The 25,754-nt window shown below is 40.2% G+C and overlaps 1 protein-coding gene across 1 annotated transcript in view; it reads left to right on the top strand.

The window, feature by feature from the left end:
* cdh18.S (cadherin 18 S homeolog) overlaps positions 1-25,754 on the top strand; it is a 355,950-nt gene that overhangs the window by 184,487 nt on the left and 145,709 nt on the right. Inside the window, exon 5 of the mRNA XM_018269418.2 lies at positions 393-687. Within this exon, the coding sequence (XP_018124907.1) occupies positions 393-687 (295 nt within the window). The remainder of the gene's footprint in view (positions 1-392; positions 688-25,754) is intronic.

Genomic DNA, 25,754 nt, shown 5'->3' with positions numbered 1-25,754 from the left:
AGACTGCAACTAATGCATGTACGTAATGTATGTAAACTTGACCTATGCGGATCCGAAAACAAATCAACACTGCTTAGCAGAAAATAAAGCAGGACAATAAAATATGGATGAAGATACTTACAGTTAGTACTGAATTATAAAAAAGAACAATGAAGCTAACATCATAGCCATAATTTTGATTGGGTAATTATTCACAAAGATGTTATATCCTGCTATTAAATGTCTGAACATTATGGTTGTAGACAAGATATAAAATTGACAATGATTTTGTCTGTCTGTTGTGATATCATTTTTGTAACTTAATTTGTACAGTAGCTGTATCATGACAAAAAAAAATATGACTATGTTATTAAATATTCACATGCATTTCTAAATACATTTTTGTCTTTCAGTTGCACTCAAATTCAGATAAAGGTGATGGATCTGTAAAGTACATACTAACAGGAGAAGGTGCTGGAACTATATTCCTCATAGATGACACAACGGGGGACATTCATGCAACTAAAAGCCTTGACCGAGAACAAAAGACACATTATGTCCTACATGCACAAGCAATCGACAGGAGAACAGACAAGCCACTTGAGCCAGAGTCAGAGTTTATTATTAAAGTACAAGACATCAATGATAACGTACCTGAATTTCCTGATGGACCTTACGTAGTCACCGTTCCAGAAATGTCTGAAATTGGTAAGCAAAATGACATTACTTATTTTAAGTGTTGTATTTATTCTACCAAGGCTAATAATGTTTTGATAGTTTGTATTAAGCCCTGGCTGAAGTTTATAAGTTTCTATATACAAGTGTTAGTTTTGAAAATTTTATCAACTCAAATATACAGTATATGTAATTTAACATACATGTTGAAATATTCTGTAAAGTATTAATAAATATAAAATACTGTCACATAATTCACTGTGACATTAGAGAATGACTTTACAAACTTAATGGAACATTTTGCTCAACTGTTCAGCTCTTTAGTTCAACATCAGCCTTTGTAGTAGCCACATATATCAATAACTGCAGTTCGCTTTAAATAGTGTGACATATCATCACAACTACCAAAACTAAAACCTGAAAGCAGCATTAAAGGCACAAATGTTGTTTATCTTATTCTGAATTGTAGGCAAAATAGTATATATTTTACTTATACAGTTGCTGGATTGATATACGGTAGTCACTGCCTAATCACTATTTTACTATTATGCACAATGATATTCATAAGCATGTCTGTCTGCTTCCTAAGAAATTACCCTACTCTATCACTTTGCTTTCTGCTGAGAGTTTACTGATATAATCTGTTGTATGGTGGCACATGAAAATTAAATAATTTACTCTAAACCTACAATGAGGACTGAGGAGTGCTAAATGTTAAACAAATCTAAGTCCACAATGCATAAACACAGGGAGAAAAATACATACAGAGCAAAATAGGAGGATAATGTAAATGTTGAGAGGTACAAAATGCCAATTTAATGGTCAGTGAAACTGTATTTATTTTAAAACAACCATGTAGTTTAATATTAAGCAGTGTTATATTGCATTTTTTTTTTCATTTTCTTAGAAACTGTTGTGTGTGAACCCCCTAAAATCTGAAACAATGCAAATGGATGTACTGATTAGCCCTGTTTATAAATGGAGCAACATAACTGTAATTAAAAACTGGAGGTTGCCCACACTTTTAGCAATTTTCTCACTCCCTGTATGGTTGTGATGTTTCAGTTCTTGCAAATCTACCACATACTAGTAATAGTGTTTAAAATTAAAATTGAATGTAGCAACAATGCTATGAAGATTAGACATTCTTACCTGCAAATTGTATTTACTTCAGGTCCCCTCAGGCAGCACACCAAAGAGAGATGGGCCCCTTCTCCTAAGGACAGGAAACATGCCAAAAACACCCTCCCCTCCCACTGCCCCCCGTGTTAGTTAATAAGATCAAGACATACACAGGCTGCTTTACCCAGAAATGTATTCAAGGCAAGGGATAAATGCTGCTGCCAGAGGGGACCTGAAGAAAAGACAATTTACAGGTAAGAAATTTTAATCTTTCTTCAGGTCCCCAGACAGCACACCAAAGAGATTTTGAAAAGATCAAAAGGAGTGAACAGAAGCTGCCTGTAATACTTTCTGACCAAAAGCAGCCTCCCTTGAAGAATATACATCCAGCTTTTAGTGCTTGGAAAACATATACATCGAAGTCCATGTTGCAGCTTTACAAATTTGTTCTGCCGATGCCTCCACTCTCTGAGCCCAAGTTGTAGCTACTGCTCTTGCTAAAGGCAGTTTAATTCTGGCAGGAGAGGACAGACTTCTAGACTTCTAAAGCAAAACAATAACTTGCTTGAGCCACCTTGAAATTGTAGGTTTTGAAGCAGCTAACCCTCAAGAAAATTAAGGAAGAGGTTTTTAGATTTCCTGAAGTGTGCCAACTTAGTTAAATTGAAAACCAAGCACCATCTAACATCTAACTTGTGAAGCTTGCATTTCTTGTCCCCACTGGGTGTGGTTTAAAGAAAGGAAGTTCAATCTCTTGAGAGGAATGAGAAGTAGAAGCCACTTAAGGAACAATGGTGGGTGGAAGCCTCATCACCACCTTATCCAGTAATATCTGAATATAAGGATCGTCAATAGATAGACTCTGTATTTCACCTCCCCCCAGCTGAAGTGAGGGCCACCAATATCACAGTCTTTAGCGTTAGCAACTTAATATGAATCGAAGATATTGGCTCAAACAGGTCTTTGGATAGGACTGACAAGAGAAGGTTCAAATCCCACAATGGACAAACATCTCTAACAGTTGGTTTCAATCAACAGCACCAGAAAGAAAATCTTTTCCAAACTCTAGAATAGATCTTATTGGTTCCCATCTCCCTGCTGTGAACCATAATGTCAATAACTTCAGTTGACAACCCTTGCTGTGTTAGCGTTTTGTCATTCAGGATCCATGCTGACAGAACTAGTCTACTGGGGTCCGGATGATGCAATGGCCCCGGGTGAAGAAGAGTTCTGCTGGAGCCCATAAATAGTGGGTCCTCTTCCACCATCTCCAGCAGGCACAACTAGTCTGCGGCTCAGAAAATCTTCTCTGATGTTGTCTGAACCCTTTATATAGACTGCCTGCAGTGTCTGCAGATGCATCTCCACCCAACACTAGATCCTGAGTGTCAGTTCCAGCAAACTCTGGCTGTGAGTCCCTCCTTGCCTGTTCAGATGAGCCACTAGGATAGTATTGTCTGTTTTGACCTTTACTGCCTGGTCAGGTGAGCCGTCGCCTTAAGAGTCCTGCAAACAGCCGGGAGCTCCCGGTGATTGGAAGAGAGAGACGCCTCCTGAGGAGACCAAATGCCTTGCCAGACACTTTACTCCAGAGTTGCTCCCCACCCTTGCCTGCTGGTATTTGTGGTGAGAATGAGCTTCCGCTCTATGACCCATGGAACACCCCTGGACAAGTTTGGGTCTCTCCACCAAATGAACAAATTTCTCACATGAGAAGGTAGCATCATGAGATTGTCAAGAGTGCTTTCTGTGCCATCTCAAACTCTCCATATTGCTCTCAAGCCTAACGTGCAGTCTGGCCAAAGGTACACTTCTATGGTTGTTGTCATTGTTCCCAGGGCTGACATGGCCTGCCTGATCGAGACTTCACTCATAGTTACATAGTTAAATTGGGTTGAAAAAAGACAAAGTCCATCAAGTTCAACCCCTCCAACCCACTCTGCTGAGAGAGACCCGACAAGGATCTGCACAGGCTGACTTTCCTCAGCTGAGGAAGGTAGGTACAAACTTGTTTAGAGTCCAGCAAGACCCACAAGATCTGCTTCCTCTAGGGTCTCTAGATAGGAAATTTTATTCCATAGATGAAGTAGACTGCTGCAAGATGCTTTCAATAACCAGTCTTCCAGATAAGGAACAATTGGAATGATTGGGTTCTCAGAAAAGCTACTACCACCACCAAGACCTTGGTGAAAATGCGAAGGGATGACAACAGACCTAAGGGTATAACCACAAACTGATAATGACTTGCCCTATGCTGATCTTCCTCACTTTGCCTCGAGGAACAGGAACCAAAACACAGGACTGCACAAATTCCTAGACTCCCTTGAGAAGATATGTTCTCTTCACAAACTCTCGGGGAACCCTTGTGCAAAGAAACCAAGGTCTTGGGTGAGAGGATAACTCAAGCCTGTACCCTTCCTGTACCCAAGGATAGCTGGTAATCCTGGTCCATTTGTGGGAAAAAACACAGTTTTCCCCTACTGGTCTGAATAAGTTTGTGTTAGAACTGATCTGTTTTATGAGACTCTTCTGACCTATTATTCCCCTTCTGAGGTTAAGCTGATTTGATCCTTTGGATTGATTTTACAGGCGAAAAAAAGCGTTTGTCCTGAGGCAATAATTTATTCATTTCTCCTAGTTTAGAAACTAGAGCTTCCAACTCCTTATGGAACAGGAAGGGACCCTGAAATAGCATGGTGCAAAGCTTGCTCATCGATGTCAGGTCTACTGCCCAGTGCCAAAGTGCATGTCTACCGGCTACTGCTAGAGCAGAAGATCTAGCTGTCATTCTAATACTTTCCACTGAAGCATCACACAAGTAGTATGCCACCAGCTTAATAATTTCCATAGAGGACTTCATATCTTCATGGGAAACCCCATCTTCCATATACTTAGCCAGCTGAGTGATCCAAAGCCTAATAGTTCGGATGACACATGATGTGGCCCCTCCTGGCCTAAACCCTGCCGCAGAAGATCCAAAAAGTCTTTTTAAAGCAGAATCAACTTTATGATCATAGGATCTCCAAAACTGGCTTCATCCTCTTCTTTGCCAATCACATCAACCTTAGTTGGACAATCCCAAGTGGCAGCTGCCTTATCGCCAAACAGAAATAATGCCTATCTTTTTGGGCTACGTTCATTCCTTAGAAATGATACATGAAATAACATCATGCACTGGAAACATTCTGTCTGATTCTTACGACCCAAAAACATCATGTCCTGCTTGGAGCATGGCTTGTCTTCATCTTTCAGATCCATCAAGGATCTGACAACTTTAGCAAGATGATCTATATTTTCTAACCCCTCTTAGATCTTTCTCTTGATCTCTAGCTTCAGAAAGGGTGGACATGGCTAAAAGAAATAATAGAAGGGTGCAGTTCAACTACCTAACATTCCCTTGAGTCTAAGCTCCCCCCAATAACCATGAAGCAAGACTAAATGCTTACCAGAACCGTCCGACTCTCAGCATCTTTAGTGTGGACTACTGCGACCTGCCAGCCGCAACCCAGAAGAGAGGAGAAGCAGGCAGCGTGAACAAGAGCAGATACTCTGTGAGTCCTCTCCTTGCCGCACCAACCTGCTCCACAAGCCAAACAAGTCCCTACAGCACTGGCTGGTGCCTCAAGACTACCCACACATCAGGGAAGGCAAAACACAGTGGACCCACAGCTAGGGGTAAGTGGTATAAGAAGATGGTAGCTACCTGTCCCATCTACCAATAAGGGTAAAATCACAGGAATCCTGCTGGACCCCTGCAATACTTACCCGGTCCTTGGAGGACATGAAACGGAAACAGGGGGGGGGGGGCTTTATGCATTTTACCACTATACCACCTGCTGATTGTTGTGTTGATTGTATTTGATATTTCTGTAAAATTTACATTTCCACAAGCATAATTCTACCAAGTACTGGCTGATCTAGGCATGCTCAAGTTTTCATTCTTGGGAAGGCAGGTAGCACCAAACCAAACTCCAGATCTGTGAGCACAACAAAGCACCCTTTGAACTTCTCCCCATTCATTTTTAGTTATCCGTGATCAGGTTGCAGCAGTGAGCGTTGACTGCTTCTTCTTGCTGCCTTCAATGAAGAATACTCTTTCTCCCCATAATGGAATTAGCAGTATTTATACAAATACAAATTCTAACGTTCAAAAAGACTAGTATAGGGACTCATAGGATCTGTATCCTCCCTATGGGTTTAAATTCCTACACTTCCTTATTCTTCTTGTTACTGGGTAAAGTCCATTCATCTATTTATTCATTTACATATTTCTTTCATTAGCCCATAGCCTAATGACCACTTCCTGCTATACTTTAATATAGTCCTTGGTTAGGGGTGGTTCCTGACCCAGCTGGATGTATTCCAAGGAGCCTGGGATCAACAAGGCCCCAGTTAAGCTGTCCTGCTCTAGATGGACACTATCTCTAGTGAAAGTCAGGATGCAGGGACCCCATGAAGAAGGCATTTGTCTGTGACAGGTTATTCCATTTAATAGCAATTTCTAGAAAGTTAGATAGAGATATTTAAATAAAAAGAGCAGCCTGTTCTCCAACAAGGATTGATAGTGGAGAGTAGGGATGTAGCGAACTGCCGATTTGGTGTTCGCGAACTTCGAACACCCGCTAAAATCGTTCGATTCGAACGATCGAAGGATTTTAATCGTTCGATCGAACGATTTTCATTCGAATCGAACGATCGAAGCATTCGATCGAATGCTTTTCATTCGATCGAATGCTTACAATCGTTCGAACAAATGTAAATTGTTCGATTCTTAGCGGTCGAAGGAATTCGAATGGTCGAATGGTCGAACGATTTGTATTCGAATCGAACGCGAACTCAAAATGCGAACGTCGCGCGACGTTCGCGAACATTCGGCGGACGCGAACGGTCGAAGTTCGCGCAAACAAGTTCGCCGGCGAACAGTTCGCTACATCCCTAGTGGAGAGTAGTTCTCTATGCCTTAGTTAAGGGACCACCGTCTGGACAGGGAATCAGGCTTAGATTATTTCTCCTTCCACTGTAAGGGATCATGGCCACATGTGGAATTGAAACCCTAGGGATGACCCTTAAACTTCCCTCACTGTCTCCATATAGTGTCACGTCGTGCTGTTTCAAATTGTCCTGACATTTACAGAGTCATTGGATCGTGTCAGTATTAACCCTTTGGTAATTGTATTGGACAATAAACTTGCTCTGTTTGTTTGCTGCAAGAAATTCCTAGTATCCTTATTTTATTTCTAAGCACAGTTGCCTAAGTGAGTTGCAGTTCTACTACACCTCCCCTTCATACCTTCCATATAGCAAATGACAATTCCTGTCCAGTGAAACCTTTGCTCTACTGTAGTCAGCTGGACATAACCTATTATAGCTTTATATAGCCCAATACAACATTGCAATTGCAGCGTAATGAAACCATATTTTTTAAAATTATAGATGGTGTTACATTGTATTGTGGATTTTGCGGTTTTCATGCAAATGAAATTGCTTTAAAGAATGTATTGGCATCAAAAATTTTTTTGTGAAGTTATGGACTTGGTTACAACAAATGCTGGTACCAATAACACTGGCAGAAGAAGGGGAATTAATCATCGGCAAGGTTAAAGAGTTGTGAGATGAGTTTAACCATACATGTTTTAATATCTATTTCCTCCACTATCCTATTGTAATATATTCAGCGATCACTATGTTATTTGTTTTTAGAAATCTTTAATACACCATTTGAAATGCATAGTATGTTGCTATTAACAGTGATGAGTATGAAAACTATGTCAGGCTGAATAAATTTAGTAGCTACTTTGATGAATAAAATTAACATATATTTATTTGGAGAGAAAATAAATTGAAACAAGCTTTGATACTACTTTATTTTATTCTGATATTTTCAAATGAAATTAGAAACAAATACTGTAGGAGCTAAGCCTTTCACCATGTTCACAGAGCATTTCCATAGTACAGATATAATAAGATATGAACGCCTTGTCACAGTGGATTTTTTACATGCAATATTGCTGAAGTAGAACAACACAGAGAATAACAAATCACATCCAACCAGATGGATTTTCTAGAAAGGTTACAGCTCTAAGAAGTAGAAAGTGAATTATTGGTATGTATACTGTTCATATTGAGGACATGTTATTATCAAAGAGGATTTTTATATTCTTTTTGTAACATGAATATTGAATACAGAATTAGATGAAGAGGATAATAGTACTCAAATTAAAGGGAAAACATGTTTACATTATTTAATGTACTCTGTGTTAAAATAAAAGATTGTGTTTGTTTGAAAATTCGACCTTTCTAGTCAACTTTAAATATGCTAAATAACACTCATTTGCTAAATGTATTAAATAATAGGTCATCAAACCATGTCTCAGATTTTCTCAATATTTTCAAAATCTCAAAGTATTATATTTGAATATTATAGACCAGGAGTCCCCAACCTTTTCTTTTTTTTTACCTGTCAGCCACATTTAGATGTAAAAGGAGTTGGGGAGCAACCACTAGCATGAAAAAAGTTCCCGGGGTGCCAAATAAGGGCTGTGATTGTGTATTTCTGTTTATTATGGATTCTTGCCTCCAAGTCTGGAAATAAAAAATAAGCAGCTGCTTTGAGGCCATTGGGAGCAACATCAAAATGGTTAGTGAGAAACATGTTGTTCTTGTGCCACTGGTTGGGAATTACTGTTATAGACCAGACACTTTTTTCTACATGTGGTTAAGTAAATTCATAAATAACTACTAATAGGGGGTGTATATAAAAAAAGAATACAGTTTAGAGAGGAGTGCAATTGTCATATCTTCATGCTACCACCCAAATCAATGGGACACCATTGGAGAACAATTTATAATACTAGGGTTGCTGTTAAATGTAAGTAAACGTGTATTTTGCATAGACTCTTGGCTTTAGATACTCTGCAACACTGCAACTCTGCCATTGGCCATAATAATTAAAATAAGTTGTATGCATGAAAGTAAAAGGTTCCAAAACACCACCAATAGATAGTATTATCTCTTATGTAAAATAGAGTCAAGGCATGCATTGATCAAGATCCTATAGCAGTCCTGCTTGACAACAAACACTTTTGTGCAACTTACTTACTAAACCATTTCTGTCATAATGCCAGATGTAGACAATCCTGACCAGCAAATGGGGGGGGGGGGGGGGAGATACAGAGAAGGCTGTGCAAAATAAAACTTGTTTCTAATATAGTTAGTTAGGCAAAAATGTAATGTATAAAGGCTGGAGTGTCTGGATGTGTACTATAATAGCCAGAACACTACTTCCTGCTTTTCAGCTCTCTTGGTTTATACTGACTGGTTACCCTGGTTACCAGGCAGTAATCAATCAGAGACTTGAGGGGGGGGGCACATGTTTCACATCTGTTGCTTTTGAATCTGAGCTGAATGCTGAGGATCAATCACAAACTCACTGAACAGAAATGTACCATGTGGCCCCCCTTCAAGTCGCTGACTAACTCAGAGTTATAGAGCTGAAAAGCAGGAAGTAGTGTTCTGACTATTATGTGAGACATCCAGTCACTCCAGCCTTTATACATTACATTTTTGGCTAACTTACTATATTAGAAACATTTTTTATTTTGCACAGCCTGTCTATGTACCCATTTTTTATTTTCACACTGAACTTTTCCTTTAAGATTTATTGAAGGGCTGGTTCACCTTTAAGTTACTTTTAGCATGTTTTATAACAAACAAGGGAACATTCTGCTCACCACTAATTTTTTAAAACATTAAACGGGGGTGCAATAAGCCTTTGACCACAAAATTCATACATACAAATACAAGAGGTCCTCTGCACTGAACCCATTAACAATATTTTTAAGACACCGAGACATTTTGTGCTTTAAGCTACTCTGTATTAATTTTGTGGTCAAAACCTCATTTAAACCACTTAATGTTTTAAAAATTAGTGGTGAGCACAACTTTCCTTGTTTGTTATAATTTATACAGGAGCAGTGGCCAGCTCCATGTTGTAGCTCCCACCCTTTCCAACTACAGTATAGTCAGGTAATCCCACTGGTGGCCAATAAAAGGGCAACTAAGTTTGAGAGTTTTAGCCTCGAAAGCAGCAAGTAAGTTGCAGGTAAACCTTGTATAATGTATGTATAATAAAGCAATAGAATTCTTAATGAATCAGATTAAAGTTGAGTGTGGACTGGCCATACCAGGGTTGACTTTGACATAGTTGGCCATCTTAAATAAATTGCAATATATGTACAAATGATCCCTGTTTTGTTTAAAGGTTAAGGCACTTTTAGCAGGTTTTATAATGGCTAATTCCAATAAATTTTCAATTGCCTTTAATTTTTTATTTGTATTTTTATAGTTTTTAAATTACTTGGCTTCTTCTAAAAATCAATGCTCTATAAAGCTATACATTTATTGTTATTGCTACTTTTTATTACTCATCTTTCTACTCACACCCTCGCCTATTCATATTCCAGGCTTCTATCAAATCAGTGCATGATTGCTAGGGTAATTTGGACCCTAGCAACCAGATCACTAAATTGCATAATGGAGAGCTGCTGAATAAAAAACTTAACTAAAAAACACAAATAATTAGAAATGAAAATCAATTGCTAATTGCCTCAAAATATCACACTCTACATCACACTAAAAGTTCATTGCAAGGTAAACAACCCTTTTTAGTGTAAAATCCATGTAAACCTTTATTTTTGCTATTAATTATTCAAAAATTTTTAATTTTTATTAACATTCATTGCAATCATGGTTTAAAAAACACTAAAATTCAACCTTTAATAAATAGGCCCCTACATATAGAAAAATCATAATATATCCTGTTAATTAAACCATTACAAATGATGAGTTGAACAAATATATCTATCAACATCAGAAGTAGAACTCAGAAGTCACATTCCCTCACCTCTGGGGTCCCCAACATTTTTTACCTGTGAGCCACATTCAAATGTAAAAAGAGTTGGGGAGCAAAACAAATATAAAAAAGTCCCTTTGGGGTGTCAAATAAGGGCTGTGATTGGTTATTTTGTAGCCCCTATGTGGACTGGCAAGAGGCTATACTTGACACTATACTTTTTTTATGCAATTAAAACTTGCTCTCAAGATTGGAATTCTAAAATAAGAACCTGCTTTGAGGACCCTGAGAGCAACATCCAAGGGGTTGGAGAGCAACATGTTGCTCACGAACTACTGGTTGGGGATCATTGCCTTACGGTATGCTTAGTAAAACTTGTTCAGTCAGTCAGAATTGTAAGCAATGTGGGTTCCCATTATGTTTCCATAGGAAATGTCTGCCAACAAAAGTTTTTAACATAAACAACAAGCACAACTGGGTACCACTCCTCAAAAATATAGGATTTTTTTTTTTTTAATGAAAAATGACTTTAAATGTGTTTAATAAAGCTGTAAATGACAGAATCTCCTGAACAGCAGCTTATTTTAGTGGGTAATCATTCAGATATTTCCACTCTGGGTATTTTAGACATAAGTTAACATACTGTAAGTGCCGAACTATTTTGTTGTTTTCATTCTAAGAGATAGTAGTGAACCTTAATGAGTATGCAATGCATGTCCATAGACCATTTTAAACCAATTATAATAGCTTTACGTAATAACCTCAGTTTTAATTGCTTTGCTCTTATATATTGTGACATATTTTAACACATTCATAAAATCTTAAAATATCAAAAATCTCTCATTCCGTACACCATATTATTTGAATGATATTTGTAGTGCTGTATCATTCCTATACAAATCTATACTTATTCTGTAATCTTCTTTGATTTAGGTCAAAGAATGCAATAGCTTCTTTTGACTAAGGGTATGTAAATTTCAAATTCAAATAATATATAAATGAAATAGGATAATCAATAATAACTACATTTCTCTTATTATAATTTTTTCTTAATATAAGGTTTTACAATATTATTACTAGATATAGTACTGCTAGTAGTAGTAATAGTATTACATGTATTTAAAAATGTATACAATTACTGACAAACTAACTGAAACATTATACAGTGAGGCCCCTGCCCACAAAGGCTTACAATCTATAGGGAAAGGGATAAGTGAGAAATCAAACAACATTTCAATTAGGTTTAGTTTTTGTTGAGATTAATAGAAGGCAGTTTATCACTAATAGCATTAGATACCACAGCCCCCATTACTGAGTCAGTCTTTACACAACACCTACCCACATTAAAGGACTCATTAACAATTACCATTACAGATACTGTGGCACAGGCATTATCTGCATTAAAGAGAGTTAATAGAGCTGGGGGACAGAACAGAAAAGATTGCATCTACAGTGGGAGAACCTGGAGAACAGGAATCACAGATGAAACACACACAGTCAGAGGAGTGCCAGATACTGTGAAACGATTGTATTTAAAGTCATATCTCAGAAATCTATTTTCTACATTTGTACCAGATCACCACAGAGATTTAGGAAATCTGCCTCCTAGATCTAAATTACCAAAATACATCATCAGACAACTCCACTATTTTAAGAGCATAGACAGGGTGATCTCATCTTCCAGGACACAACAAACTATAGAACATCAAGGAGTCTCACTCCAAATCTACAATGACATATTAAACTATTAACCTGGCTACTCAGAGACAATACATCCTGACTGAAAATGTCCAAAGTGAACGGTTCTTCACAGCTCTGGGAATAACTGAAAAGCAATCTTCATCACCTCCCACATGCCCTCAAGAATTATGCAAATTGCAGCCAATCTGTAAGGATCAGACACAGAACTGAAGCAATCAGATGGGAGCCTGTATGGTAGGGAGCCCGGGGTATACCAGTAAATAGCAGAACCGAGTCTAAAAGTCATTATGAAGTAATACCAGAATTAATGAAATTAACAAAACAGGTGCTTGATGAAAATATAAAGTAATATACTAGTCAGTGACAGAATGGACAGAATGGATCGGCATGCATAAACAAAGTCCAGCCAAGGTTAAGTCCGGCAGCAAGCAAACAGAGTCCAGTAATAAAGCCAAGGGTTGGGTCAAGCAACAGGCAAAAGAGTCCAAGAACAGGCCAGAGGTTGTAACCAGGAAATCCATTAAGAAAGGCTAGAAAGGGACAGGAGCACAGAAACAAGGCTGGGAATCAAGGAACAAGGATGGGTCTCAGGAACAGGGATCTCAGAACAAGAATCAGTTCCTCTAGGAAGCAAAATGACAAAGAAGGAGCAAAGGTCAGGGGCAGGTTTATAAAGGGTCTAGATTACAGAACACATGGGACTAATGAAGTGAGTGGAGACAAGGGAGCAGACAAAAAAATACAAATACAAGAGTAGGAGGACTGGTCTGGGGCAGCCATGAGAGCCTCCGGTGACTCAACTTGAAAGTGCATAGTCCCAGGAACACATAACCCAGAGTTCGAATCCTGGCTGATCCTGACACAATCTGGGAGAAAACACAAGTGAAACGAAGCCAAAACAAGTAGATATAGAACAGGCACCCCAACAACATGCTATCAACCTGAGGTCATCTTCATGTACAGATCATTTCACGATTCTTTTCCAGAGAATTGTAAAGTTTGTTGTTGACTATGTGGTATCTCCAACCAACCGGTGTTTTATTCCACTAATTCCCCCAGGAAGGAGCCCTGAGAGGGCAAAGTATTTACACTTTCTACTTACCACCACATTCATACTCACAGATATGGTACTGAGCAAGCATCCTTCCAGATACCATCTACAACGGAATGGGATGAGTATACTGCTGATCACGTGTTTTTGCCACTTTGGTTGTATTGTCAATTTACATTTACGGTTTATATTAGATTATCTTGATATTGCAGGTAATTTTGAAGCACATGTTTTCTATTTATCTATGCAACTGAAAACTGAAGGTGTAAGCATCATTTTTACTCACATGCATGGTCTAGATATCATTGTAGTGAATGTCTCATATTTGCCAACAACAGTAAAAAGAAAATGTGCAGACATAGCATTGTTGCAAAAGACACATCACACGGCCAGTTATGTCTGGTGGTGGTTGTTGGATGTTTTTTTTTCACATTACCATGCCTCACACTAGAAAAAAAAAACTAGTGTCATAATATAGTTTAATAAACGTACACCTTTCTGTTTCAAACATAAAGCAGTAGACCAAAATGGTTGTTAGAATTGGTAGAATTTTAGAAGGTACACTAGAAGGCATACAAATTATTATTGTAAACTTATATGTTCCTAATGTAAGGCAAGTTAACTTTTTGCAAAAACTACTGAATAAATTTCAGAACCAGAAGCTAATAGTTGGTGGGTAGTGATGAGTGAATTATTTTTGCCAGATGGATGCCCCAACGTTTTTTTGAGAAATTTACCGCCATTTTTCGCAGTTTTGGAGTCAATTCGGAAAGAAGTTTTTATTGTAGGTGTCCCACCCCTATCCTTCTCACACCTTGTTCATCATTCAGGTAAAGAGTGGCTAAGCTGCATCTCCTGATGCTACTTTCTGCACAGAGCACCGAATTTTGATCTATGGGCGTCTTTTTCACCTTGAAACCTGGTGAAAAATTTCACTCATCACTATTATTTTGGGTTAAAGACAAAGTGGGATATGAGTACTGAAAACTAGCACGATTCATATGTTCTGTAAGTTATGGAACTCTAAGACCAACAAAATAAAACCAAAGGGCTCTGCATCCACTGACACTTTCTCTGTTTAACCCTACATTTAGCGTGGGAATTGAAAAGTATTTTATCAAGATGTGGGAACACTAACATATTTCGGATTCACCAATTATTTGATTCCAAAACAAGCAAAATTATGGTTTATCATTTATAGTATTTGAAAGATTATTAAATCTTGTTTTCTGCATGTCAATAGATTTTGTTGCAATGTTTTTTTGCACAAATTTTTCCTTGAAACTTTATTAATAAATAAAGGGAATTTGGGTTTGGGAGTTTGGCCTGATTTTTTTTTTTATTTCAATAAGGTTAGAAAATTTCGAGTTTTAGTAAATAACCCCCTATATGATATTCTCAATGAGCTACAAATAGTGGACTTGCCACATTCCTATATGACCCATTGGAAAAATGACCTAGGCACCACAATTTCTATAGAGCAGTAGGAAAAGAAGCTACTAAAACATCTATATGTATTTATATAAAATTCTGTTTTGAATGATACCACTGCTGGAAACGCCTTTCCTGCCACCGTATTTCACATATTTTGGGCATGCCCAATAATAACACCATTGTGGGATGCAACCACAGACATACTATCAATGATTACTTGCCTTACAATGCAGACCCAGTAACCCAAAAACTGGGTCTACTACTACAAATGGACTCAAAAAGTTGCTCAAAGTATACTCATGGGAACACAATGCTTGATTGCAGCCCACTGGAAAGCTTCTACAGCATCAACCACCTCAGAATTAATCAATAAAATACAGCAAATAAGGAGAATAAACTAATAAAATAAATAAACTTTAATATTTTATTATATTGATTCTAACATGATTCTTCTGCCAATTGTCAAGGTCTGGTTCTTGCAGTATTCATATCATGGTCAACTACAAAACCACTGTATTAGGACGGAAAGAAACATTGATGCTTACAGCACTCATTTTCTGTACCATGTCCTACATTTCCCAATGTGCAATACCATCACTACATAAACTAGCTAATTTTCTGATATTAAAATAATACACAATGTCTTTTTAAATACTGTCATTATCTATTTTCATTTTTTTTGAAAGCTAATAAAAATTAATAAAAATATAGTTTAAAAAAGCCTTTTACTTCATTAAAGGCTTTTTATGAAAATACAACAATTATTATAGGTAAATATATCTAAAAGTGTTATGCTCCAGTCTGGTATGCCTTTTAGTATGAGTTATTCAAATCCATCTTGCTAAAATAGTATTAGTAGTTCTAGTATTATCAAGAAACAGATAAGCATTCTCGGTATCCACTAGTCTTTAGCTGAAGCCTCTCTCTACAGATCAGTTTGGCAGCTCCATAGTTTAAAACCTGCTCCTACTTTATTTGCTTAAAAGCTGGTTTCTCATGCACATTGTTATTGATTTTCCAGTTTTGTCTGTCATTGACTGATAAAAGCATTAACCTTAGCTAGCTAATCACCTTTATTATTAAATCACCTACTCTGACCTTTTGGCCTCAGTCATGACTAAATTGTTCTTTTTAGTCCAATCTATGAAGTGTCTGATTACAGACACATTTTACATGGTAAAAGTGTTTTTCCTTGCACAAATGTGTTTATTGGGCTGTGCTCTTACCCCAGGGACCATTTCTGTGGGGGTGGAATAGTGAGCAAGCTCATGCAATAATAAAGATAAATGAGCAGTTCACTTGTGGCTTTTCTCTAAAAAGGTCTCTGAACAGACCACATTTTCATATCTAAAACCCCATATGCAATAATTAAAAAAAACAATACCAATACAATGCAATACAATACAATACCACATCAACAGTCTATCAAGTAACAGATTTTTTTCTGTAAAGAAAACACACACTATCCTAACAGGCATGGCATTTTATTTCTGTGTATAGTAAGGATCAGGGTCAAAAAGTATTTCTTTTTAATATGATACAGCCTTGTGAAAAGTGTGTCTGGATAAAATCTTAATCCAATCTTTAAGTGACAGTGCTTTGTGAAAAATAAAAATAAAACAAATAATAATGAAAATCAGAAATCCTCAAAAATAGAACAAGCCAAAAGTTATTGTTGAACTACAACACTCAAATTTGCTATAGATGGGTACTTATAGACCCCTTGCAAGTTAAAGACCCATCACATGTCAGGGTAACGTCAAAGCTATTAATTAGTGCATTCTTCAAACTTACTGCGGATCTGCTTTTGCAGATCTGTAATATAAGAAGCAGGGAGAGCACCTAATAATGTAAAAAATTATTTATGAATGTGAATAAATGTTTTTAACTTTTATTAAGTTTAGAAAAGATAGAAAAGCAATATAATAAATATATTACATGTATAATATGCTATATTATATAAAATAAATACCAAGCCCCAAAGTCCTACTCCTACATATGGATAGGGAAGAACTGTGGTCAGCATTCCATTCCCACATGTGTCTCCAGTACATGCTGGTAGGAAGGCCTTACACCTGTCACATTTCACCTTGTTGGCTCCTTATTTAAACCTGACTGATGCCATTATACAATTACATATGCATGTCCTAGTCCAGTTGAACATGCGCGCCACAGTAATACCATTTCCTTTATGCTAGTGTAGCGCTATAGTAAATTGAGTGCACCTTACTCTACTATAGGCTTCACTCCTAGTACATATCCTCCGGATGAGACCTTAAAAACCTTAGGGAGTGAGCCTTCACATCGAGGTGGAAGCAGGGTGTAGTGCAACTGTAACTGCAATCAGGGTGCAAAGAATTGGGCGCCACTAGTTCTTATAACTTAACCAAATAACAGATTTATTGAGCACAGTATACAATCCTCAGTGGAGTGTACATAAATGAGAACATTGCAGGGTCATACAATACATTGAATAGGCAGTACTCACAACACCTTTGGTCAGTATGATTCTCCTCAGAGATAGGAACAATACATGCAGCTTTGAGGAGGTACACCCAGCTTTCAGCCTTTTCCCTAAGTGGAACCTGAGGGGAATCTATCTACCCTAGGTCTGTACACTTAGTCCCTACTTCTGGGCAATGAGTACCCTGGGATCCTAATCCCACTACAATCCTCGTAGGAGCCTCAAGCTGCTCATCTAAATAACCTGACTGACTATCACTCCTAGAGTGATCTATAAGGGTGAGTAGCCTATTCTTACTAGACCTGACCTGTCTAGGTTCCACTCGAGCTCTGCCTCCTGCACAGGCTAGAGCCAGCACAAGATGGACCCTGAAAGTATGGCTTCAGAGCCTTTTATACTCTAGCACAGTGCCATCTGCTGGTCACTAGAGATGTCGCGAACTGTTCGCCGGCGAACTTGTTCGCGCGAACATCGGGTGTTCGCGCTCGCCGGAAGTTCGCGAACGTCGCGCGACGTTCGCCATTTTGGGTTCGCCATTGTTGGCGCTTTTTTTTGCCCTCTCACCCCAGACCAGCAGGTACATGGCAGCCAATCAGGAAGCTCTCCCCTGGACCACTCCCCTTCCCTATAAAAACCGAAGCCCTGCAGCGTTTTTTCACTCTGCCTGTGTGTGCTGAAGAGATAGTGTAGGGAGAGAGCTGCTGCCTGTTAGTGATTTCAGGGACAGTTGAAAGTTTGCTGGCTAGTAATCGTTTTGATACTGCTCTGTTATTGGAGGGACAGAAGTCTGCAGGGGTTTGAGGGACATTTAAGCTTAGGTAGCTTTGCTGGCTAGTAATCTACCTTCTACTGCAGTGCTCTGTATGTAGCTGCAGTGGGCAGCTGTCCTGCTTCTGATCTCATCTGCTGACTGCTGCAATAACAGTAGTCCTTGTAAGGACTGCTTTTATTTATTTTTTGTTGTTTTACTACTACTACTACTACTACTACTATAAGAGCCCAGTGCTATTAGTCTAGCAGTGTTGGGGAGTGGGACTGGTGTGCTAATCTGCTGCTCCTAGTAGTTCAGCAGCACCAACTTTAATTTTTTTTTTTTAATATTCATTTTTTTTTTATTTTACTTTTTTTTATTTTACTACCGCTGTAGTAGTGTATAAGTTGACCTTTTAGGCATTATTTGCCCTGTAGGCATTATTTGCACACTGTTTTCTTCAACCCGCCATCGAGCTGTGTGACCTTGTTCACATTCTGTCTAAATATCCATAATATTACCGTCTCCAGAAAAAACACCGGAGTCACTTTTTTCAAGCAGCCATAATATATTTTACGTAATCCGTATCCACCGCTGTAGTAGTGTATACGTTGGCCTTGTAGGCATTATTTGCACACTGTTTTCTTCAACCCGCCATCGAGCTGTGTGACCTTGTTCCCATTCTGTCTAAATATCCATAATATTACCGTCTCCAGAAAAAACACCGGAGTCACTTTTTTCAAGCAGCATTCATATATTTTACGTAATCCGTATCCACCGCTGTAGTAGTGTATACGTTGGCCTTGTAGGCATTATTTGCACACTGTTTTCTTCAACCCGCCATCGAGCTGTGTGACCTTGTTCCCATTCTGTCTAAATATCCATAATATTACCGTCTCCAGAAAAAACACCGGAGTCACTTTTTTCAAGCAGCATTCATATATTTTACGTAATCCGTATCCACCGCTGTAGTAGTGTATACGTTGGCCTTGTAGGCATTATTTGCACACTGTTTTCTTCAACCCGCCATCGAGCTGTGTGACCTTGTTCCCATTCTGTCTAAATATCCATAATATTACCGTCTCCAGAAAAAACACCGGAGTCACTTTTTTCAAGCAGCATTCATATATTTTACGTAATCCGTATCCACCGCTGTAGTAGTGTATACGTTGGCCTTGTAGGCATTATTTTCACACTGTTTTCTTCAACCCGCCATCGAGCTGTGTGAGCTTGTTCACATTTTGTCTAAATATTGATAATATTATCGTCTCTAGAAAAACCACTTGAGTTACTTTTTTTCAAGCAGCATTCATATATTTTACGTAATCCGTATCCACCGCTGTAGTAGTGTATACGTTGACCTTGTAGGCATTATTTGCACACTGTTTTCTTCAACCCGCCATCGAGCTGTGTGACCTTGTTCCCATTCTGTCTAAATATCCATAATATTACCGTCTCCAGAAAAAACACCGGAGTCACTTTTTTCAAGCAGCATTCATATATTTTACGTAATCCGTATCCACCGCTGTAGTAGTGTATACGTTGGCCTTGTAGGCATTATTTGCACACTGTTTTCTTCAACCCGCCATCGAGCTGTGTGACCTTGTTCCCATTCTGTCTAAATATCCATAATATTACCGTCTCCAGAAAAAACACCGGAGTCACTTTTTTCAAGCAGCATTCATATATTTTACGTAATCCGTATCCACCGCTGTAGTAGTGTATACGTTGGCCTTGTAGGCATTATTTGCACAGTGTTTTCTTCAACCCGCCATCGAGCTGTGTGAGCTTGTTCACATTTTGTCTAAATATTGATAATATTATCGTCTCTAGAAAAACCACTTGAGTTACTTTTTTTCAAGCAGCATTCATATATTTTACGTAATCCGTATCCACCGCTGTAGTAGTGTATACGTTGACCTTGTAGGCATTATTTGCACACTGTTTTCTTCAACCCGCCATCGAGCTGTGTGAGCTTGTTCACATTTTGTCTAAATATTGATAATATTATCGTCTCTAGAAAAACCACTTGAGTTACTTTTTTTCAAGCAGCATTCATATATTTTACGTAATCCGTATCCACCGCTGTAGTAGTGTATACGTTGACCTTGTAGGCATTATTTGCACACTGTTTTCTTCAACCCGCCATCGAGCTGTGTGACCTTGTTCACATTTTGTCTAAATATTGATAATATTATCGTCTCTAGAAAAACCACTTGAGTTACTTTTTTTCAAGCAGCATTCATATATTTTACGTAATCCGTATCCACCGCTGTAGTAGTGTATACGTTGACTTTGTAGGCATTATTTGCACAGTGTTTTCTTCAACCCGCCATCTAGCTGTGTGTATTATCGTTTCCAGAAAAACCAACTGAGTTTTTGTTGTTGTTGTTGTTTTTTTAAAAATAATGCCAGGCAAAGGCAGGCCGCCACGCAGAGGCCGTGCTAGGGGCCGTGCTGCTATGCAATCCTGTGGCCCTAGCAAATTGCCCAGTTTTAAAAAGCCAATGACCCTGAACTCCCAAAATGCTGAAGAGGTAGTTGACTGGCTTACACAGCACACCCCATCCTCTACCGTTTCTAACTTTACCACAACATCCTCCTCATCCTCCACTGCTATGGCCACCCCACGTAACACTTCCTCCACCACCGGTGCCCCTTCTTCACTGGGGTCAGAGGAGTTATTTTCCAATGAGTTTCTTGAACTGAGTAATGCGCAACCATTATTGCCAGAAGAAGATGAAGGAGATGAGGACCTTACACCAGATTTAATTCTGGCAGAGAACACGATAGAGATGGACATAATGAGTGATGAGGAGGAGGTCCCCGCTGCTGCTTCCTTCTGTGATGTGTCAGAAGAAATTGATGCATCTGAGGAGAATGATGATGAGGAGATTGATGTTTTGTGGGTGCCTAGTAGAAGAGAGCAAGAGGAGGGTAGTTCAGATGGAGAGACGGAGAGTCAGAGAGGCAGTAGGAGAATAAGACTTAGAAGAAGCAGGGAGGACAGCCCGCAGGGATCAGCAGGGCAACAACATGTATCGGCACCTGTGTTCAGCCGGCCAACGCACCCGCCATTGCCGCCAATACCGCCAACTCCGCCAACTTCTACTGTTACCGCCAGATCGCACACTTCCAAAAAGTCAGCAGTGTGGGATTTTTTTAATGTGTGTGCCTCTGACAAAAGCATTGTAATTTGCAATGAGTGCAGTCAGAAACTGAGCCTTGGTAAGCCCAACAGCCACATAGGTACAACTTCTATGCGAAGGCACATGAGCGGCAAGCACAAAGCACTTTGGGAGCAACACCTCAAAGGCAACAGGCAAACTAAAAGCCACACTCCTTCTGGTCCAGCATCTTACTGCTCTACCTCTGCTCTCCTTGACCCGTCTGAACCACCCTCCACTCCGCCTTCCACCTTGACCACCTGTTCCCATTCCCAGTCATCTGCCACCAGCCAAGTTTCTGTGAAGGCCATGTTTGAGCGTAAGAAGCCAATGTCTGACTGTCACCCCCTTGCCCGGCGTCTGACAGCTGGCTTGTCTGCACTCTTAGCCCGCCAGCTTTTACCATACCAGCTGGTGGACTCTGAGGCCTTCCGCAAATTTGTAGCAATTGGGACACCGCAGTGGAAGGTACCCAGCCGCAATTTTTTTTCTAAAAAGGGAATACCACACCTGTACCAACATGTGCAGAGCCAAGTTACCGCATCTCTGTCACTTAGTGTTGGGCCAAAGGTCCATATGACTACTGACGCATGGTCCTCCAAGCATGGTCAGGGCAGGTATGTCACCTACACTGCCCACTGGGTGAACTTGGTAATGGCTGGGAAGCAGGGAATGGGTAGCTCAACAACAACAGTGGAGTTGGTGTCACCGCCACGGATTGCACGCGGTTCTGCCACCACCTCTACTCCTCCATCGCTCTCTACCTCGTCTTCTTCTTCTTCTTACTCTGCTGCTGGGTCCTCCTTCTCCTCCTCCACACCTGTGCACCCCCAGCTCCCCCTAGGCTATTCGACGTGCCAGGTACGCCGTTGTCACGCTGTCTTGGGGATGACGTGCCTGGAAAGCAAAAACCATACCGGATCTGTACTCCTGTCATCTCTGCAGTCACAGGCCGATCGGTGGCTGACCCCACACCAACTGCAGATCGGAAAAGTGGTGTGTGACAATGGAAGCAATCTGTTGGCAGCGTTGAGACTAGGCAATTTAACACATGTGCCCTGCATGGCACATGTGTTAAATTTAATAGTCCAACGTTTTGTCTCCAAGTACCCAGGATTCCAGGACGTTCTCACCCAGTCCAGAAAGGTGTCGGCCCATTTCAGACGTTCCTACACAGCCATGGCACGCCTTGCTGACATTCAGCAGCGCTACAACATGCCAGTCAGGCGTTTGATTTCTGACAGCCAGACTCGCTGGAATTCAACGCTCCTTATGTTGGAACGTCTGCTGCAACAACAAAGGGCCGTCAACGAGTACCTTTTTGAACTGGGTGGTAGGACTGGATCTGCACAGCTGGGGATTTTTTTCCCCCGTTACTGGGTGCTTATGCGCGATGCCTGCAGGCTCATGCGACCTTTTGAAGAGGTGACAAATATGGTCAGTCGCACCGAAGGCACCATCAGCGACCTAATACCCTTCGCTTTCTTCCTGGAGCGTGCCGTGCGACGAGTGACAGATGAGGCTGTAGACCAGCGTGACGAGGAGCTGGAAGCGCACGATTTCTGGTCGGAATCACCAGAACGAACCCAGGCACCTGCTGCAACGCAGGGAGAGGTGCCAGAAGTGGAGTCAGAGGAGGAAGGTGGCTTTGTGGAGGAGGAGGAGGAGGACCAACAGGAGCAGGCTTCCCAGGGGGCTAGTGGTGACCTTTTGGGGACCCCTGGTCTTGTACGTGGCTGGGGGGAGGAGACCGTGGATGATGCAGTCCTTGATAATGAGGAAGCGGAGATGGATAGCTCTGCATCCAACCTTGTGAGAATGGGGTCTTTCATGCTGTCATGCCTGTTGAAGGACCCCCGTATCAAGAGGCTTAAGGAGAAGGACCTGTACTGGGTCGCAACGCTACTAGACCCTCGGTACAAGCATAAAGTGTCAGAAATGTTACCAACATACCACAAGTCCGAAAAGATGCGGCATTTACAAACCAGCCTGCAAAACATGTTGTACAAGGCTTTTAAGGGTGATGTCACTTCAGGAACTCATCAACATTCCAGGGGCAGAGGTGCCAGTAATCCTGCCACGAGCACACCTGCAAGGACAAAGCCCTTTGGCCAGTCTGTAACGTCAGACATGCAAATGTTTTTCTGTCCAAGGCAGCGCCACAACCCTTCTGGATCCACCCTCAAAGAACGCCTCGACCGGCAGGTAGCGGACTACCTGGCATTAACTGCAGATATCGACACTCTGAGGAGCGATGAACCCCTGGACTACTGGGTGCGCAGGCTTGATCTGTGGCCAGAGCTGTCACAATTTGCCATGAACCTCTTGTCTTGCCCAGCCTCAAGTGTGCTCTCAGAAAGGACCTTCAGTGCAGCAGGAGGGATTGTAACTGAGAAGAGAACTCGCCTAGGTCACAAAAGTGTCGATTACCTGACCTTTATTAAAATGAATGAGGGGTGGATCTCGGAGGGTTACTGCACGCCGGAAGACTTGTTCTGACTTCTATGCAGCTGTCCTTCTCTTCAAGCCTCATGACTCCACACACAGCTGTCCTTTAGCGTCCTCCTCCTCCCTCCGCCACCGTTACAAACTAGGGTGCAAACCCTACTGGTTTAATTTTTTCTGGCCTCTGTGCTTCAGTGGCTGCAACCAAAAAAACTGGGCAAACAATGTCTACAAGGTCAACGTATGGCAAAAAATGACTATTTTCAGCATTTATATGGCATATTTTTTCTGGCAACTGTGCTTCAGTGGCTGCATCCAAAAAAATGCATATTTTCTGCATTTATATGGCATAATTTTTCTGGCCTCTGTGCTTCAGTGGCTGCAACCAAAAAAATGACTATTTTCAGCATTTATATGGCATATTTTTTCTGGCCTCTGTGCTTCAGTGGCTGCGGCCAAAAAAACTGGGCAAACAATGCCTACAAGGTCAACGACATTTATATGGCATAATTTTTCTGGCAACTGTGCTTCAGTGGCTGCGACCAAAAAAATGCATATTTTCTGCATTTATATGGCATAATTTTTCTGGCCTCTGTGCTTCAGTGGCTGCAACCAAAAAAATTTATATTTTCAGCATTTATATGGCATAATTTTTCTGTCAACTGTGCTTCAGTGGCTGCGACCAAAAAAATGCATGTTTTCTGCATTTATATGGCATAATTTTTCTGGCCTCTGTGCTTCAGTGGCTGCAACCAAAAAAGTTTATATTTTCAGCATTTATATGGCATAATTTTTCTGTCAACTGTGCTTCAGTGGCTGCGACCAAAAAAATGCATATTTTCTGCATTTATATGGCATAATTTTTCTGGCCTCTGTGCTTCAGTGGCTGCAACCAAAAAAATTTATATTTTCAGCATTTATATGGCATAATTTTTCTGGCAACTGTGCTTCAGTGGCTGCGTCCAAAAAAACTGGGCAAACAATGTCTACAAGGTCAACGTATGGCGAAAAATGACTATTTTCAGCATTTATATGGCATATTTTTTCTGGCAACTGTGCTTCAGTGGCTGCGTCCAAAAAAACTGGGCAAACAATGCCTACAAGGTCAACGTATGGCAGTTGTTTAAAGAGAACAGTAGATTACTAGCCAGCAAAGCTACCTAAGCTAAAATGTCCCTCAAATCCCTGCAGACTTCTGTCCCTCCAATACAGAGCAGTATCAAGCAGATTACTAGCCAGCAAACTTACTATCATCTGTCCCTGAAATCACTAACAGCTCTCCCCCTACACTATCTCTTCCAAGCACACACAGGCAGATTTTTCAGATACATTTTTGCCCTTGATCCCCCTCTGGCATGCCACTGTCCAGGTCGTTGCACCCTTTAAACAACTTTAAAATCATTTTTCTGGCCAGAAATGTCTTTTCTAGATGTTAAAGTTCGCCTTCCCATTGAAGTCTATGGGGTTCGCGAACCGTTCGCGAACCGCTCGCGTTTTTGCGCAAGTTCGCGAATATGTTCGCGAACTTTTTTTCCGACGTTCGCTACATCCCTACTGGTCACTGTGAGCATTAGCAAGAGTCAACAGTACCCCTCCCAACTGTATTTTAGGACCCAATTAGGTGTCCATAACATGGAGGGACTGCCTGACAATAATACTAGGGGTGGCTATTCTACACATCCCTACACTAGGAAATATACCCCCATGTTTCATTCATTATTACATCACATGATGATGATGATGATGGAAGTAGCAAAGTATCCTGCCTGGATCACAAAGACCCCAACTCGGGAGAAAATAGCATTTGGGTATGGAATAGTTTAATGGTCTCCATTCATGCAACTCTTACAAGTAACATCTGCCTCTTTGAGTTGCATGGCATAATGGTAATTTTATCACAGTAGCTATACATTTTTTACAACCACTGTGGTTTTCACTTGTCACCTCTTTAAATAGATACATGTTACATAGTTACAATATAACAATAATATGCTCCATTGTGATTGGATTATCGGAAGAGTTTATATGCCGAGGATTTCCTGTCAGTTGAACTGAAAAAGCTGCTGGGACGAGTAGTGAATCAGCAAGTCCAGTTGCTCTAGATTTACTTCTAC

This window comes from Xenopus laevis, chromosome 6S (genome assembly GCF_017654675.1).
Source record: "Xenopus laevis strain J_2021 chromosome 6S, Xenopus_laevis_v10.1, whole genome shotgun sequence".
Taxonomy (NCBI): Eukaryota; Metazoa; Chordata; class Amphibia; order Anura; family Pipidae; genus Xenopus; species Xenopus laevis.
This window is presented reverse-complemented; position numbering and strand designations above follow the sequence as displayed.